We start from the raw sequence: 16,552 nt of genomic DNA, 5'->3' as shown, positions 1-16,552 counted from the left end.
GTGATTCCTAGAGGTAATTGTGCGGTGGAGTGGGGGGGGCTTATATTATTGCATTGCTATTGTTTGTATTTAAGTGCTTATTTGTTATTGATACTGATATGAATATTGTCTTGCACTTTTTGTTAGTAATGGAAAATCAATAAAGATTTATAAAAACAAAAAAATATTATTAATAAGACTGTCAGCACAGATCTGTGGGGGTCAGAAACGGCAACAGTTACAGCAGTGGAACGAGGGGCTAAAACGCGGACCTGCAGTCATGAAATCCGAAACCTCAGCTGCCAATAAATGAAGGTTTCTAAGGATGTGCAGTTGAGATCCGCGAGGTCCGCGTTATCCCCCCTTCCCGCTCACTCCTTTCTCAGTAGTTCCAAATGTGATCTCTTTTGGGCTGTTTGAATTTTGCATTTTTGAAAGAAAAATCAAGCTATGGAAGACATAAATGCGTATTTTACATTGCATATGTTTATAATATATTTGTGGGTTGCATTTTTCTGTAAGATGTTAAAAACTTAATAAAGACTGAACTTAAAAAAAGGTGCCTTTTACATTCAAAAATCTAACCATCCAAACACCAGGCCCACACTCTGACCCTTAGTTTCGGCCCTTGGCTTTGATTAGTTTGACTTTGTGAGACGCTTTACAGCAGTTGGCGATTCTCGGCGTGTTGGACCTTTTTGGTTTATGATTTGTTTATTCTATATTTTTTGCGGCATATTTTTCAAACCTTTTTGCATATTGGACCCCCGACGAAGGTTTGTCCGAAACACGGACCGTGTCGGGTCCCTTGTTTGGTAAAAAGGTTTTTATAAATTTATATTTGTCACCATAAATTCTGCCTGCATCTTGTACACATCTGCAGTTTGTTTTTGTTTGTTCCTGGTTGGGTTTTTCTGCAGACAAGGTTGGAACCCTCCTTCCTTTTTTTTTTTTTTTTTTTTGTTGCTCTGTGTTTGATTAGTTAATACCAGCTCTGGTTTTTAAGTGGCATTTTTGGTTTTGGAACATCACCCGCAGAGCTAAACTGATACAGGGCAGACAGATGATGAAATGAGCTGTCAACCGCACGGCCCTGACTAGAAAATGAAAACCTTCGCACTTCCCGCCTTCCGCCTTCCTCCTACGTCACAGCCTTACCTGGAATTTTGCAGGGCTCCAAGTCGCTCTCGGACTCGTTTTCACTTTCCTTTCCGGTGAGGTTAACAGGTGTATTTCCCCCTCCAGGGAACCCCGACAACAAAAGCACGTTTTTGATTTTCGAATTTGGGAAATATCTTGCAGGTATATAAAGCAGACGAGATGGAGGGAAGGAAAACATTCGCCGAAGAACCGGTGCAAGGGGACCCGGAGCAAACAGCAATAAAGCCAGAGGTAAGACACTGATGGTTTTGGCATAACCCGTGGGCAGCAGAGTTAGATCCAAGAATGCAAACCGATTTCTCACTTCATTGCAGCGAAATTCATTTTAAGTTCGCTAGCAAGTGGCCTTTTGTTTAAAGCAGTGGTTCCCAACCCTGTCCTGGAGGACCACCAGGCCAATTGGGTTTTCAGGCTAGCCCTAATGAATATGCATGAAGCAAATTTGCATGCCTATCACTTCCATCATATGCAAATCTCTCTCATGCATATTCATTAGGGCTAGCCTGAAAACCCGATTGGCCTGGTGTTCCTCCAGGACAGGGTTGGGAATCACTGGTTTAAAGCTTAGGATGCCAGCGGATGGTAAAAACGTTGCCAAAGGGTTGGGCATTAGGACTAGCTGAGCTCAGAAACTCAAAACACGTGTAATCCCCCGGAAAGTGCGAGGATAGCTGGTTGCAAATTCTGGAAAAGGCATGAAAGGTTATCCTTCAGTGACTCCATACAATAGGAAATAAGTTTAGGGAACTGTTTATATTCATAAAATAGAAAAAAAAAAAAAAAAAAGTGCTCTGCACTTCTATAGATAATGCATTTTCTTAAGCATTTCTATTATTACAAATTCAAATTAAATAATTTTTATGATGAGTGCAACTATCTTACATAGAGCCAGGACATATGTAATGTAATGTAATTTATTTCTTATATACCGCTACATCCGTTAGGTTCTAAGCGGTTTGAAGAAAATATACATTAAGATTATAAATGAGAAGTAAGAAGGTACTTAAAAAATTCCCTTACTGTCCCGACATAGTTATTTGAAAGCAAAATAATGCATGCGTTGTTAAAAATGTAGAAAGAATATGCTAATGTTGTGTCTGCTATCTATATGTCGTTTGATTAAGTGGTGTGTTACCTGAAAATAGTATTCAGTGTTCTTTTCTCTGAATGACACAGGGACCATGGACAGTTTACTTGGCAAAGTCCTCATCGCCACAATTCTTTTAACCGCTGATGGCGCTCCAGCCACAAAATGTTTTATCGCAAAATACAGAGATTTGCCTCCTTCTGAAATCAAAGCAATCAGGCACCTCAAAGACGCCTATGAAAGCTATGTAAGTACAACCAATGGGACTCCAGAGGGTGGGGAAGGTATAATGGTGAAGGACAAAACAATGAAATGTGAACCAATTGTGAAGAAAACGTTCCTCTTGGGTCTGTCACTTGGAGTATCCTAATGCAGTGGCATACCAAGGGGGGGGGGGTCCACCCCTGGTTTACGCCCTAAGGGCCACCGGGTCCGGAACCTCCCTCCCTTCACTGCCGCTGCTGCTTTCCTGAACCAGCATCAGCAGTGGTAAACTTTAAATTCAGTCATCGCAGGACCTTCCTGCACCTCCCCGTGGCTGCCAGTCCACCCCCTCCGACATCACTTTCTTGTTCCAGAGCAGAGCCAGCAGATGCGGAGAGGTGCAGCAAGGTTCCATGATGGCTACTGCTGTTTTGGAAAGCATACACACAGCAGTGGGGAGGTGAGGGGACAAGATACTGGATGGCATTGTGGTGGAGGGCAATGTTCCCTCTAAGCCACACAGGTGCGCGGACTTGTACTTCTCTTCAGAGCCCAATTCTTGGCTACTGCGCACCAGGAGTAGCACTTCCTGCCTCCCTCCTGCCACCAGGATGTATCTTGGAGCAAGCCAAGCAGCTGCTCCTTGCAGTCTGGGGTTCTTCCCCCCACCCCCAATCCTATCCCCCGCCTCCGTGGGAACCATCTCTGCAGCTCTTTTATCCTTCAGGCAGCCTTGATCACACATGCAGAACACAGATCAACCCTATGCAAAATTACAAGAACACAATTAAAAGTCCTAATATATAGACTCTGCATGCTACTGCTTCTGTTGCCTGTTCCCTCATAGATGGGAAGCAATAGCAGAAGGAAAGTTTATGGGCCACCAAAGGTAGCATGTTTGCTCACACTGCCAGTTGCCCGAAGGATGAAAGAGCGGCTGCCTTACCAGATCCCATGGAGGGCAGAAACGTAGGGTGGTTGGGTCACTGGGGGATCACAGGGGGGGAGGGGCATTAGAAAAATGCTAGACCAAGGAGATGGAGAGGGGAAAAGAGAAATATGTCAGATCTCTAGGGAAGGGGAGGACAGAAATGCCAGACCATGGTAGGCAATAGGAGGAGGAGGAGGTGGAAAGAGAAGAAGAGGAGCTGCCAGACCACAAACTGGGAGAAAAGAAAGGAGAGAGATGGACTAGTGGAGGGAGAGAGAAGGAGAGAGAGAGAGAGAGAGATGCCAGACAAGGGAAGGGAAGGAGAGAGAGAGATTCCAGGCCAGGGTAGGGAAGAAGAAGGAAGGGAAGGAGATAAATACCAGATCACAAGAAGGGGGAAAGGGAAGGAGTGAGATGGACTACTGGAGGGGGATGGAAGGAGAGAGAGAGAGAGATGCCAGACCAGGGAAGGAGGAGAGAGTGATTGAGGCCAGACTGGGGGAAGGAGAAAGATGTCAGACTACTAGAGGGGAAGAGAGAGGGAGGAGATGGGAGCAGTGGGGGAAGGGAAGAGAGATGGGATGGAAGGGGTGGGGTGGGGAAGAGAAGAGAAGAGAGATGGGAAAAAATGCTGTTTAAGAAAAGATGGGAATTTAGGAGAAGAAAGAGAGGGAATATGGTACACATAGATGGAGAGGAGGGGAAGGGCAGAGAAAGGGAGGAGATGGTGCACATGGATAGATGGGAAGGGAAGATAGAATTGAGATGGAAGAAGAAAAATTGAAGAAAGTTGAATAATGAAAGTTAATGCCAAAGATGGATTTAGGGTAGAAAGTGAAGGAAAGGGAAACAGCAAATCGATAAGAAGGCCCTAGAAATAGTTAAGGGCACAGACAGAAGGAAGTACAACCAGAGACTGGGAAAAAATGTGTAGAAAAATAAAATCACCACACAACAAAGGTAGGAAAAATGATTTTATTTCCAACTTAATGATTGAAATATGTTGGTTTTGAGAATTTACATCTGCTGTCTATGCATTTGTTTCTGCTTCTCTGGTGTTGTACTACATGCATGCAGAGTCTGTATATTAGGACTTTTAATTTGTGTTCCTGTAATTTTGAATAGGGTTGATCTGTGTTTTGCATGTGTGATCAAGGCCAGATGTTCTGGTAGGAATGAATGATGACAAACATTATTGGTGTCATGGCCCAAAGTAGGAACATATTTGTTGGCCCTCACTTTATGGAACCGGAAAGGAGAGAGGGCACAGACGCATAGGGGGGGAGGAGAGAGGGGGAAGAGGCATAGGGGGGAGGAGAGAGGGGGCAGACGCATAGGGGGGGAGGAGAGAGGGGGCAGACGCATAGGGGGGGAGGAGAGAGGGGGAAGAGGCATAGGGGGGAGGAGAGAGGGGGCAGAGGCATAGGGGGGGAGGAGAGAGGGGGCAGACGCATAGGGGGGGAGGAGAGAGGGGGCAGACGCATAGGGGGGGAGGAGAGAGGGGGAAGAGGCATAGGGGGGAGGAGAGAGGGGGCAGACGCATAGGGGGGAGGAGAGAGGGGGCAGACGCATAGGGGGGAGGAGAGAGGGGGCAGAGGCATAGGGGGGGAGGAGAGAGGGGGCAGACGCATGGGGGGAGGAGAGAGGGGGCAGAGGCATAGGGGGGAGGAGAGAGGGGGCAGACGCATAGGGGGAGAAGAGAGGGGGCAGAGGCAGGCTCTTTTATTGCCAGCCGCAACAATATTAGCTCCGACATTCATAGGAATTCTATGAGCGCCGGAGCTTTTACAGCTACAGCTGGCAATGAAAAAGTCTAACACGCCAGGGGGAAGGTTATGAAGCCATATTAGGCTTTTTTTTAAATCACTGACCATGGTGGTAAATGCTCCAATGTTCATAGAATTCATATGAATATCGGAGCTTTTACCACCATGGCCTGCAATAAAAACCATAACACAGCTTCATAAAGGGGGGGGTATTTGTTAATTTGTAAAGTGATGATTGCAATTTCTCTTTTTTTTTTTCAGATCTACATCTGCTATCTTTATATTTTGCATAATATTAGGGGACATGCATCACTGTTTCTGTAGTGTTGCATTGTATGCAGAGTCCAGCTTCTTGGTGGTTCAGTTTAACTTGTGTCTACATAGTTCTATTTTACTCCTCCCTCCCCCCACCACCCCATACTCCCTTTTACAAAACTGTAGCGTGTTTTTTTAGTGCTGGCCGCTGTGGTAACAGCTGTGACGCTCATAGGAATTCTATGAGCGTCAAAACTGTTACGCCGTGGCCAGTGATAAAAACCGCGCTACAATTTTGTAAAAGGGGGGGGGTTAGTTTGTGATTACATATTCCATACTGGGCAAAGGCATTTTCTGTGTTCTGTGTGTATGAAAGACATGGTTTTCTGTTAGCATTGACTGTGCAGTCTGGCTTGTTTAGTTTTACAATGAGTGTATTGATGTTCTACTGCTCATTGCAGTATGTAAGATGTTGCCTTTTCCTAGGTATACACTTGTTGTGCAATATGTGGATTGTTACTAAAAATCATGTTTTTCATATAGATGAGGGAGATTTTTTAAAATGATAGGCCCCGGGTGTCACATATGCTAGCTACGCCACTGTCCTAATGTTTCTACAAGGGGGTGCTGAAAAGTTCTCAGTCCAACCAGGAGGAGAATGAGATGGATACGGTTCAGTCAATGACCTGAAACAATATCAAAACATAGAATTTTGTATCTGCAAATTTTCAGCTACAGTGGCAAAATAACGCTCAGAATTTAGGAAGTGGGTTGGTTGGGCTGAGAACATTTCAGCACCCCTATGTAGGTGGAAAATAAAAATAATAAATCAGATGTGGAATTGGTTTGTAGCTCCAATGGAGGCAGAATTGTAGAGAGACAATGCAAAACTAGTCAAACAAGGAACAAAATTATGAAATGTTAGCAGGTGGGTCGCATTACAGTTGGAAATTATTCACCCAGCCAGTCTGCTCCAAGAGTTAATACCTTGCTATTTGGCTTTATCATTCCCCGGGTGGATCTTAAGGAATTCTCGGATTTTTCAGTTCTATAGCCTATAAACTAACCGCCGCCATTAATTTGAAAAAAGGCACACTGTTATTGGAAGTTTTTATCTGCTGTGTGTTCAAATATGCCAATCGCAGAATTTGTATTATACCAGTATTTTTGACTCCTGATGCAGGCCTAACGGCTGAAACACAGCTCATGTCGGGTCATCCTACATGGTTTGATTAAAGACTTGTGTTTACTCCACGGTTGGTTCCTCTTGTCCTTTCATGTCATTGCTCAACTTCTGCCTATTGCTCGCGCCAGCCTGGTTCCCCTCTAAATCACTTCTGGGTCACGGGGCCAGGAAGTGATGTCGGAGGGAAATCCAACGCTGGCGCGAGGAGCAGGTTGCAGAAGCCACTCACTCTGATGAAGGTTTAGTGGTACGGGGGGGGGGGGGGAGAGAGCACGAGTGTGGAGTGGGGGCACAAAGAGGAGGGTGTGGGGATGCTTCCTACCCTTACTAAGCCTTTGCTTTACACCCATAAGTACTGTAGTTCTATGGCAGGGGTGTCAAAGTCCCTCCTCGAGGGCCGCAATCCAGTCGGGTTTTCAGGATTTCCCCAATGAATATGCATGAGATCTATTAGCATACAATGAAAGCGATGCATGCAAATAGATCTCATGCATATTCATTGGGGAAATCCTGAAAACCTGACTAGACTGCGGCCCTCGAAGAGGGACTTTGACACCCCTGCTCTATGGAGAATTTATAAAATTCTAGGGCGTCGGAACAACACACACAAGTGTGATCAGTTTTCCTTGCAGGGGCAAATATAATTTACCAATGTTTTTTCATTGTTAACCACAGATACAGACAATGCCAGCAAAAGAACAAAACTGCTCAGAAGAGCTGCTGCTCCAAAAGCCGACAGTGAGAGATTTCACGGTAAGAAAAGTTCTCGGGTATTGTACTAGATTCACAAATTGTCATTTCAGAGCAGAAGTTCTTTCACCCGTGACATTTCCCTGTTTAGTTTGTAAAGGGGGAATGGGGCAAGGAGTATGGAGGTTGCAGGAGAAGTGGGTACTGTAGGGAAAACTTTCAGCCTTGCACTCCAAACCCCTCTCCCCCCACCCCCCCTTTTTTTTTTTTTTTTAGCTTGCAGCCCTTAAGAGCTTGATAACTGAACTATGCCACCTGCATAGATGTAGACCCTCATCCTAGACCACATAGCCAAAATATGCCTATCTCAGCATAGGCCATAGAATGAAGGGGCCATGGCCCGCCCATATTTGTCTGACACAGCATCATCAGCAAGAGAGCTGGGAGTTGGAGCCAAAGATTGGTTAGTTCGGCCCTAACATGGAGAACTGAGACGGTTCTGCCTTGGGCATCTCTTAGACCCAATCCCTTCCCCCCCCCCCCCACCTCACCCCCTTGACCATTAAACAAGCATCAGAATAATAAATACTAGAACAATGAAAAATATGGACAATTGATTGGAATTAAACTCAAAATGTTACTGAGGACACAAACACCTAAGCTGGAGGTAGAACAGTTATAAATAACAGACACAAGAACCAGAAATTGAAAGCTGCGTGCCAAAACAGCTAGGTAGCCATGCCATACTAGGTATCAACTCTGCCATTTGAACTAGGGCTCCCGGAGATGGCTAGTCCCTCATTACCAAATTTAGAGTCACCTGACCCCCGCCAATTAATTGTGACCACCAAGTTAAAATTTATACACACACACAACCAGTTAGCTAGCCAACTGCAACTTTCTAGGCCCAAACCGCACACACAGGACCAGTTAGCTGGCCAACTGCAACTTTCTAGGCCCAAACCGCACACACAGGATCAGTTAGCTGGCCAACTGCAACTTTCTAGGCCCAAACCACTCTCCTGTAGCTAAAGGAAAAGGAAGTGGAACTGACTCAACTAGGAAGCAAGTAGAATGTGGGAGTGTATAGTGCAGTGGTTAGAGCTAAGCCTGAGATTGTAGGTTCAAATCCAGCACTGCTCCTTGTGACCCTGGGCAAGTCACTTACTCCCCATTGCCCCAGGTACATTAGATAGAGTGGGAGTCCAGTTAGGGGAAAATGCTTGAGTACCTGAATGATTTTTAATCTGCATAGAATTGTAGGATATGCAGAATATACATTTTATTTTTAATGCAGGGGGAGGGGGGAGTGAAAGGAAAGCTGCCCCTGCAGAAAAGAAAAACACAGCCCACTGCTTGGGACTTGCTTTAAATACAGTCCAACTCCTTCACCTTTGCCTCCCTCCCCAACTCAATCACCAATGTGAATTCCCCACACTACTGGGTTTTAATAGTATATGGGCAAATCCCCACCTCTTGTGTGTGAGGGCATTGAGGTACTGTGGGCCCCCTGTTATAGAGTGGTGATCAGGCGAGGCCCTTGCTCCTGACACTTCCCATCAAAAAGGTTTTCCACTGCCACTAGATTTCAGGATCCTTTGATATCTATATATATAAAATCGGATGTATGTATATATGTATGTGTGTGTGTGTGTATGTGCCGTGATCACGCAAAAACGGCTTGACCGATTTGAACGAAACTTGGTATGCAGATCCCTCACTACCCGGGATGATATGTTCTGGGGGTCTCGCGGCCCACCTGCACACGTGGGCGGAGCTACAAACATAAAATCAGATTTCACCCATTCATGTCAATGGAAAAAATGTAAAAAGCTGCCATTCTCACAGTAATTCAAAAACGGCTTGACCGATTTGAACGAAACTTGGTATGCAGATCCCTCACTACCTGGGGTGATATGTTCTGGGGGTCTCGCGGCCCACAACTCTATGTTGCTTGCTCAATGGTGGGTTCACCCAAGATTTTATATGTTCTTGCTCCTGGAGGTGAAACTAAAAATGTTGTTTATAATCAAGTTTTGCGTTAGTTGTATTGTATTCATTTTGTCAAATATTTCACATTATAATTTGAATATATGTGTGTGTGTGTATGTATGTATGTATGTTCCAGCATAACTCTTCAATGCATGGACATATTTCAACCAAACTTGACATACACATTACTTACTATCTGAGGACAAACACTGTGGGGGTGGGAAGGGGGGGATATGTAAAAATGATTGAAAATGACAGATTTTAGTATCTACCCCATAGTGTTTTCGGGCTCACAGATGAATACTCAGCATAACTCTGAAACGCATGGAGAGATTTCAACCAAACTTTGTACACATAAGACTTACTATCTGGGAAAACATATTGTGCAGGTGGGACGGGGTAAAATACTGTGGGGGTGGGAAGGGGGTGATATGTTAAAATTATCAAAAGCGACAGATATTTATGTCCAACCCATAGTTTTCGGGCTCGCATAGATAAATACCGACACTCCCGATGCCGTTTAAGTCTAAGTTCAGCCCCATAGAGAGGGACATTCCTTTGGGACATGTGGAGGGTAGGGGGTTGGGACATGGGGGTGGGGCATATGGGACATGTGGGGGGGGGGTAACGTGGGGGTGGGACATGTGGGACATAGGGGGGTGGGACATGTAGGGGGTTGGACATTTTGGGATAAATAAATATCCGGGCAACGCCGGGTAATCAGCTAGTTTGAACTAAAGCAAGCTCTCCAGGTGATCCACATGCACCATATCACTAACCCATTCTATCTTTTTTTTTTTCTGATCAGGAGAAATTAATTGTATTGAAACACAAGGTAGATCTGGCTGTGGAAGTTTTAATGAACATGACAAATTCCACCCTGTCAAAGAATGTGATTAAGCCCCTGGAGGACCTGCAGATCATTGGACATGACTTGAGGATCTGTGTAAGTACCAACAGTCTTGTAGGCGCACAGCTTCGAAAGGAGTGCCAAATTTTGATCAGAACTGTTCAAACTGTGATCAAGTACCGGTTAAAGAGATATTAATTTCTGTGTTGAACTATAGCAGCTTATATGCCAGAGACAGGTTAGAATTCATCAAAGGAAAATGGAGATATGATCTGTATATTGTTTTGTTTTTAATGTGTTTTATACTGTTTTTTGGTGTTTATCTTATTATTGTTTGGGGGGATTTTTTTTGTTTGTTTGTTTTGGGGGGGGATTGTAATCCGCTTAGGTATAAGCAGAATATAAATTTGTTTGTTTTTAATTTTATTTATAGATTTTTTTTCATTATGAATCAAGTATTAACTTGTACAGAAAGGAAATTAAAGCAAAGTAAATAGAACAAAACAGTTTAAAATGAATTACTACAAGAAATCGATATTTAGCTTAAATTTCAACTCAAGTCCTCAACAGGATCCAATAGGGATAATAAAGCGAGTTATTAAAGGAAAAGATAGTAGTTAACTAGCCAGTTGACTGAGAGAAGGCATCCTTCTTTCAACTTGCACTCAGATCTCATCCTTTTCCAGGTGGGATGTAGACAGGAACGTCGACAGTTGGAAAGGCCCAAAAAAGACAAATTTTTGCTTCCGATAATGTATTATACATGTACATGAATGACGTAGGTAGAAAATTGCCCCCCCAGGGCTGCAACTCCAGGTTTCATTAACAAAAATTCACGTCTCCTTCTCTGTGGATCCTTTGCCAAATCTGGAAACATCCGAACTTTAAGACCAAGAGAACAAAAGTTTTTAAAAACAAGTAAATGAAGAGAATTCCAGACCTGGTAGTGAGAAAACTGGTGGAACCTATCAGTGACGGGGATTATCTGCCTACAATAGAACTATCTAATATCTTTTCTGTGTCCCCTTTCAGGTCAGCAAACACAGAACTCAGCATTCCCATCATCTTAAGCACTGGCTTCGTAATTTCAACAAGATCAAAAAGGCGGTGAGTGCAGAGAACAGTGCTTAATTTTAGTAAATTGAATGGCCTGTTAAGACAGCTTCGTCCCGTGCCTACAGGCAACTTGAAATCCATCCACATCGGTTTAAAAAACTATCGGTGCATAGGACTGTTCAATGGTTTAAATTTTGCCTTTCCAATCACTGGGGCTCTCACTTCAAAGCTTTTTGCACATCCAAAGCAGATGAATTTAGGGCATATTGGATGCATATTGATATCTAGGGATGTCAATGATGCCCGCGGGTGATTCCGTATTGGGATATGGGTATTTGAAATTTTGTCAGAAATATTACATTGCAAAGTTCCCAGTTCGGTGGGTGGCGCTCTTTTGCATCTTCCTATCGGGATGCTCTCGAGTAAAACCCATAAGCTGGCCTGCTAGTAGACTTCTATGGGCTGCCCACTGAAAGCAGGCTCATCCTCCGGTCCGCAGTCAATTGCTGGGTAAAATGGACTTTATCTTTCGTATGTCTAAATTAATTGCATAATCGTCTTACGCCCTTTTATAAAGTGTGGAACCCACATATATGATGGAAAGAGACTTTCTCTTGAGTTCTGTTTTGATGTGTTTAGATTTGGTGTGTCCCTACCCATCTGTTTTGTGTGTATGACAATGGCCATGGGGTGGGGGTGGGGGTGGGGGGTTTATACGTTGTCCTTTTGAGCATTCTACTGAAGTTACTATACAACATTTTGCTGAGTTGAGGGGGGGGGTTGATTTTTCATGATTGATATGTATATTTTATTCTTTGTAAATGCCATAATTTTTCAATAAAACTTATTTCAAACCTTAAAAAAAAAAAAGGAAATGTCAATGATATGAGGGACCGCTGAAAAGTTGGGGCACTCTCCATTGAGGGCTATATGCTTAGTCTGGCGATTTTCCGCTTTTTTTTTTTTTTTTTGTTCCATATTTTTCCGATGGAACAAAAAAGTGGAACATCACTGGACTAAGTGTAAAGCCCTCGATGGAGACTGCCCCATCTTGGGCTGAGAACTTTCAGCAGCCCCTCGTATATTCGCCTATGAGGGGACGCTGAAAAGTTCTTGGTTATTCCACACTTTACATGACACTTTTTGTCTCATTTCATATTGCAACGAAAAGTATCAAAGTGTGGAATAACTTGTAAGTTTCATGGCTCCACGTCATTCTTGTCTTGGTTGGACTGAGAACTTTTCAGTGGCCCCTTGTATTGTGATGTCATAACGCCTCATTCCACCAATGCCTAAGCCAAGCTCATCGGTGATGTCACAATGGCTTGGTTTCCCTATCCTTGTGCCCATTTACTAGATGCATTTTGCTTCATTGAAACGGAAAGTGTGGAATAGCTTGTAAGTTTCATGGCTCCACGTCATTCTCTTCTTGGTTGGACTGAGAACTTTTCAGTGGCCCCTCGTATTGTGATGTCATAACGCCTCATTCCACCAATGCCTAAGCCAAGCTCATCGGTGATGTCACAATGGCTTGGTTTCCCTATCCTTGTGCCCATTTACTAGATGCATTTTGCTTCATTGAAACGGAAAGTGTGGAATAGCTTGTAAGTTTCATGGCTCCACGTCATTCTCTTCTTGGTTGGACTGAGAACTTCTCAGTGGCCTCTCATAGGAGAATATACGAGGGGCTGCTGAAAGTTGTCAGCCCAACCAACAAAGATGGGGCAGAATCCATCGAGGTCTATATACTTAGGTTGTTGTATATCAGTGGTTCCCAAACCTGTCCTGGGGGACCCCCAGCCAGCCAGGTTTTCAAGATATTCCTAATGAATATGCATGAGAGAGATTTGCATATAATGGAAGTGACAGGTATGCAAATCTCTCTCATGCATATTCATTAGGGATATCTTGAAAACCTGACTGGCTGGGGGTCCCCCAGGACAGGTTTGGGAACCACTGTTGTATATCATTACTAAACAAAAATGAACACCCAAAAAAGAGAAACATTTTGTGTTTTGTTGTTTATTAATAATATTGCACACTCTTTGGAAAGAATGCACACTGTGGACTAAATTCTATATATTGTGTCTAAAAAATCAGTGCCATAAACCCCCACCTAAGCTCTATTCTACAAGTGGCATCTAAGGCTAGGCACATGTTGAGCAGTAGTGGCTCGTGGCCAATAGGGGGCGATATCTATGGAATGGTAATGGAATGGACATCAGGACATGATAGTGTAGTATTTTGTGGAATTTTTCTACAAAAATGGCCTGTTTTTCGTATGATTCTGGGTAACTCTAGTTAGATACAAACATATGTGTTAGTTAAGGCCATGCCATCATAAATGATAAATCAAACTGACCTCCTTAAATGCAGTCAAGCAGTGATAAAAGGCAACTTTAGAAAGGTATTAAAATGGTATAGTCTGATAATAAAACTTGAAAAGGAAGAAATGGGGGTATAATCAATCTAAATACCGTTTACAAAATCTCCCCAAAAGGGAACTGAACACCCAGCAACAAGCACTGAACTTAATACCATATGAAAGCCAATGAAAGAAAAAGCCTCGGTTATACAGGAGAGGGGGGGAGGGGGAACCACCCAATCATAGGCAGAAAAAACCTTTGTGGCTAATATGAGAATCGATCATATTTCTAATTCCACTGTGCTAGTTGCAGCTACAAACTTAAAACTGCAAATTCAGGAAAAACTACATGCAGCCAGCCAGTCTGATAATACACTTTGAAAACGTATTCCCTACAAGACATTCCTGCAGATAATCTGCTACTTTTCTTGTATTCCAGGAGACTCCAGATTGCTTGCAAAAAGCAGTGATACCAAGGATCTTTCAGCTGAGGCAAGAAGTCGTCTGCATCGCCCATGATAAGAAATGTGAGGAGAAAAGATCACGTCTGGCTTCACCTGCCATGAATTGATCTGGAGCCTGTGAACAGAATAATAGAGACACCAAGAGCCTCCAGCAGAAATCCAAGCTTTAAACCCTTCCTCCACCGGAGCTCGTCTTCAGGGGGGATTTTTGTTGCTCTTCTGGCTAAGTAATTTTCATAAGCAAGTTTGGTGACTGCCAAGCACAGTATTCTATTATTTGGATTTTGAACTGTAACATTAGAACAAAATGTTCTTCTATTTAAATATTGTCTATTTATTTGTAAAAGGAACACTCCGGTTCTCATATTAATGATCTCCCCCCTTTTTACTAAGCCGTGTTAGAGGTTTCTACCTTGGCCCGGAACGCTATATGCTCTGACGCTGCTCCGACATTCATAGGAATTCTATGAGTGTCAGAGAAGCGTCTGCATATATAGCGCTTCGGGTTATGGTAAAAACCTCTACCGCAGCTTAGTAAAAAGGGGGGGGGGGGGAAGGTTATGATTTGTTTTAATTAGATCTATTCTAAAAGTGAGAGTATAAGAAAATCTTAGTACGTGGGACCAGATTTAAGTTCTAGGCACTAAACTCTGTAAACTGGTTCACGTTCTCAAGTTTGAAATGGAGCATGTTTTATTCAAGAACTTACTTTCCTAAAATTTTAGAAAGGGGGAAAGGTGCATGGAAATAATTTGCATAAACATAATGCAAAACATGTTTTGTGACATTCGTGCGATAGTGCTAGTTAAAAAAATCGTTCTGAGTATTTTCTGACCGCCTCTTCCGGGAACTAAAGTCACGCTATCTGGCGCGTCAAAGCAGCTCCTGATTGGTGTAGCCTGACTTTAGTTTCCGGAAGAAGCGGTCAGAAAATACCACGAAAGGCTGAGTCCGCGATTTGCGAACTGCGAATTCGCGAGGGTTCGTTGTACTTGCTTGGCCTATTTCAATGCGTTATTTTTCTGGAATTTTCCCCCTTTCTGAACATACAATGAGTCAAATCCTTGGCTAAAAGGAACGGGGTTCGGTAAGAGGCATTGAAAGTTAGGCCCATGAAAAATCCATGCTAAATCTGTATTCTGTAAAGAATAGTTAATGCCAAGCATCCATTATAGAATAACATTTAACAATGATGTTTGCGCTCCATGCGTCGGCATTTAGACCTGCTGAATTCTGTCATAAAATCTGGTGCTTAATTTTTTGGAGATGAGCTCACAAAAGACAGTTCCCACCCCCCGCCTTTTTTTTTTTTTTTTTTTTTTTAATAAAACCGTGAAAGTGGTTTTTCGCGCAGGCCGGCACACTGAAAGCTGTACGCTGCTCCCGACACTCATAGGAATTCTGAGCATCAGGAGCAGCGCAGAGCATTCAGCGCCCCAGCCTGCACTTTCACAGTTTTGTTAAAAAAAAAGGTGGGGGGAGTATTTTATAACATCAGGCCTACCTTCTAGGAACATTCGCTGACCTTCCTTTGCCCCTTTTGAACTGGCTAAAAGTTAGGTGCCAATTTTATAGAATAGTGACCAGGGCAGATCTGCACACATCCGAGTTGTTGCCATTTAACTTCAGTTATTGTTTACAGTTTTGTTTAATGTCTTGCTAATTAACTAATTGATGTGTGGTTGTGCCCTGCACGCCAAAATTGTAGCGCACAAATTTTGACAACCTATATAGAATCCGGAGGAGGATGTGTTCTTTTTAGATTTCACAAGCAAGCTAAGTTGTAGATTTTATGCACGTCTGTTCTCCTGAATTTAGTATCTGAGCCATCACCTTCTAGAATAGAATTCCCTCCGTGTGAAACTGGTGGAACAGCACGTGTAGTGTTGGAAACCAGGATAGAACATTTATACGAACTGGTGCTCAGACGGTTTTTACAGCTGAACAAAAGAGTGAGGTGATATTAGCCACACAAATGTATACCCTCCGTTGCCCCAGGTACTGTGAATTGGATTGTGAGCCCGCTGGGACAGATAGGGAAAATATGAGCGGCTGCTGAAAGTTCTCAGCCCAACCAAGAAGAGAATGACGTGGGTATGGTTCAGTCGGTGTCAAAACATCGAATTCCATTACTTCAAATTGGCACTTAACGAAATAAAGTAACTCTCTTTTCAGCTACAGTGGCAAAATAACTTTCAGAATTTAGGAAGTTGGGTGGGCTGAGAACTTTTCAGCACTCCCTCATAGCGTACCTGATTAGATTGTGAATCACTCCGATGGCTGTGTTGATGGGTGGTATATCATATGCAAAGTAAACGTGAAACTTGAAATATTTATATAATCATTTAAATATTTATATTTTTTTAAATCATATCTAATTTATTTAAATGATCCTTGAATTCATGGTAGGATACAGTTATTTATTTAAAATATTCGGCAGCCAATTTGATATAGGTTTTATTTAAATGTAGTTGTTGGTCTATGTGCCAATTTTTTAAAGAGTTATTTCTGTATTGTGCATTTATATTTTCATGCAGCTCTTTTGTCTTGATATTAAATAAAAGAA

The 16,552-nt window shown here is 43.1% G+C and overlaps 1 protein-coding gene across 2 annotated transcripts; it reads left to right on the top strand.

Annotated features, from left to right (window-relative positions):
• The first annotated feature begins 1,149 nt into the window (after window positions 1-1,149).
• IFNL3 (interferon lambda 3) lies at window positions 1,150-15,303 on the top strand. 2 transcript variants are annotated; one of them, XM_033957373.1, is made up of 7 exons: window positions 1,150-1,193; window positions 1,282-1,371; window positions 2,317-2,474; window positions 7,245-7,322; window positions 10,060-10,197; window positions 11,134-11,208; window positions 13,962-15,303. In XM_033957373.1, the coding sequence occupies exons 3-7, from the start codon at window positions 2,322-2,324 to the stop codon at window positions 14,091-14,093; spliced, it is 576 nt and encodes a 191-aa protein (XP_033813264.1). In that variant the 5' UTR covers window positions 1,150-1,193; window positions 1,282-1,371; window positions 2,317-2,321; the 3' UTR covers window positions 14,094-15,303. The 2 variants fall into 2 exon arrangements, with proteins under 2 accessions (XP_033813264.1, XP_033813263.1); XM_033957372.1 differs by having other exon boundaries at window positions 1,188-1,371.
• Window positions 15,304-16,552: the final 1,249 nt, after the last annotated feature.

This window comes from Geotrypetes seraphini, chromosome 8 (genome assembly GCF_902459505.1).
Source record: "Geotrypetes seraphini chromosome 8, aGeoSer1.1, whole genome shotgun sequence".
Lineage (NCBI taxonomy): Eukaryota > Metazoa > Chordata > Amphibia > Gymnophiona > Dermophiidae > Geotrypetes > Geotrypetes seraphini.
This window is presented reverse-complemented; position numbering and strand designations above follow the sequence as displayed.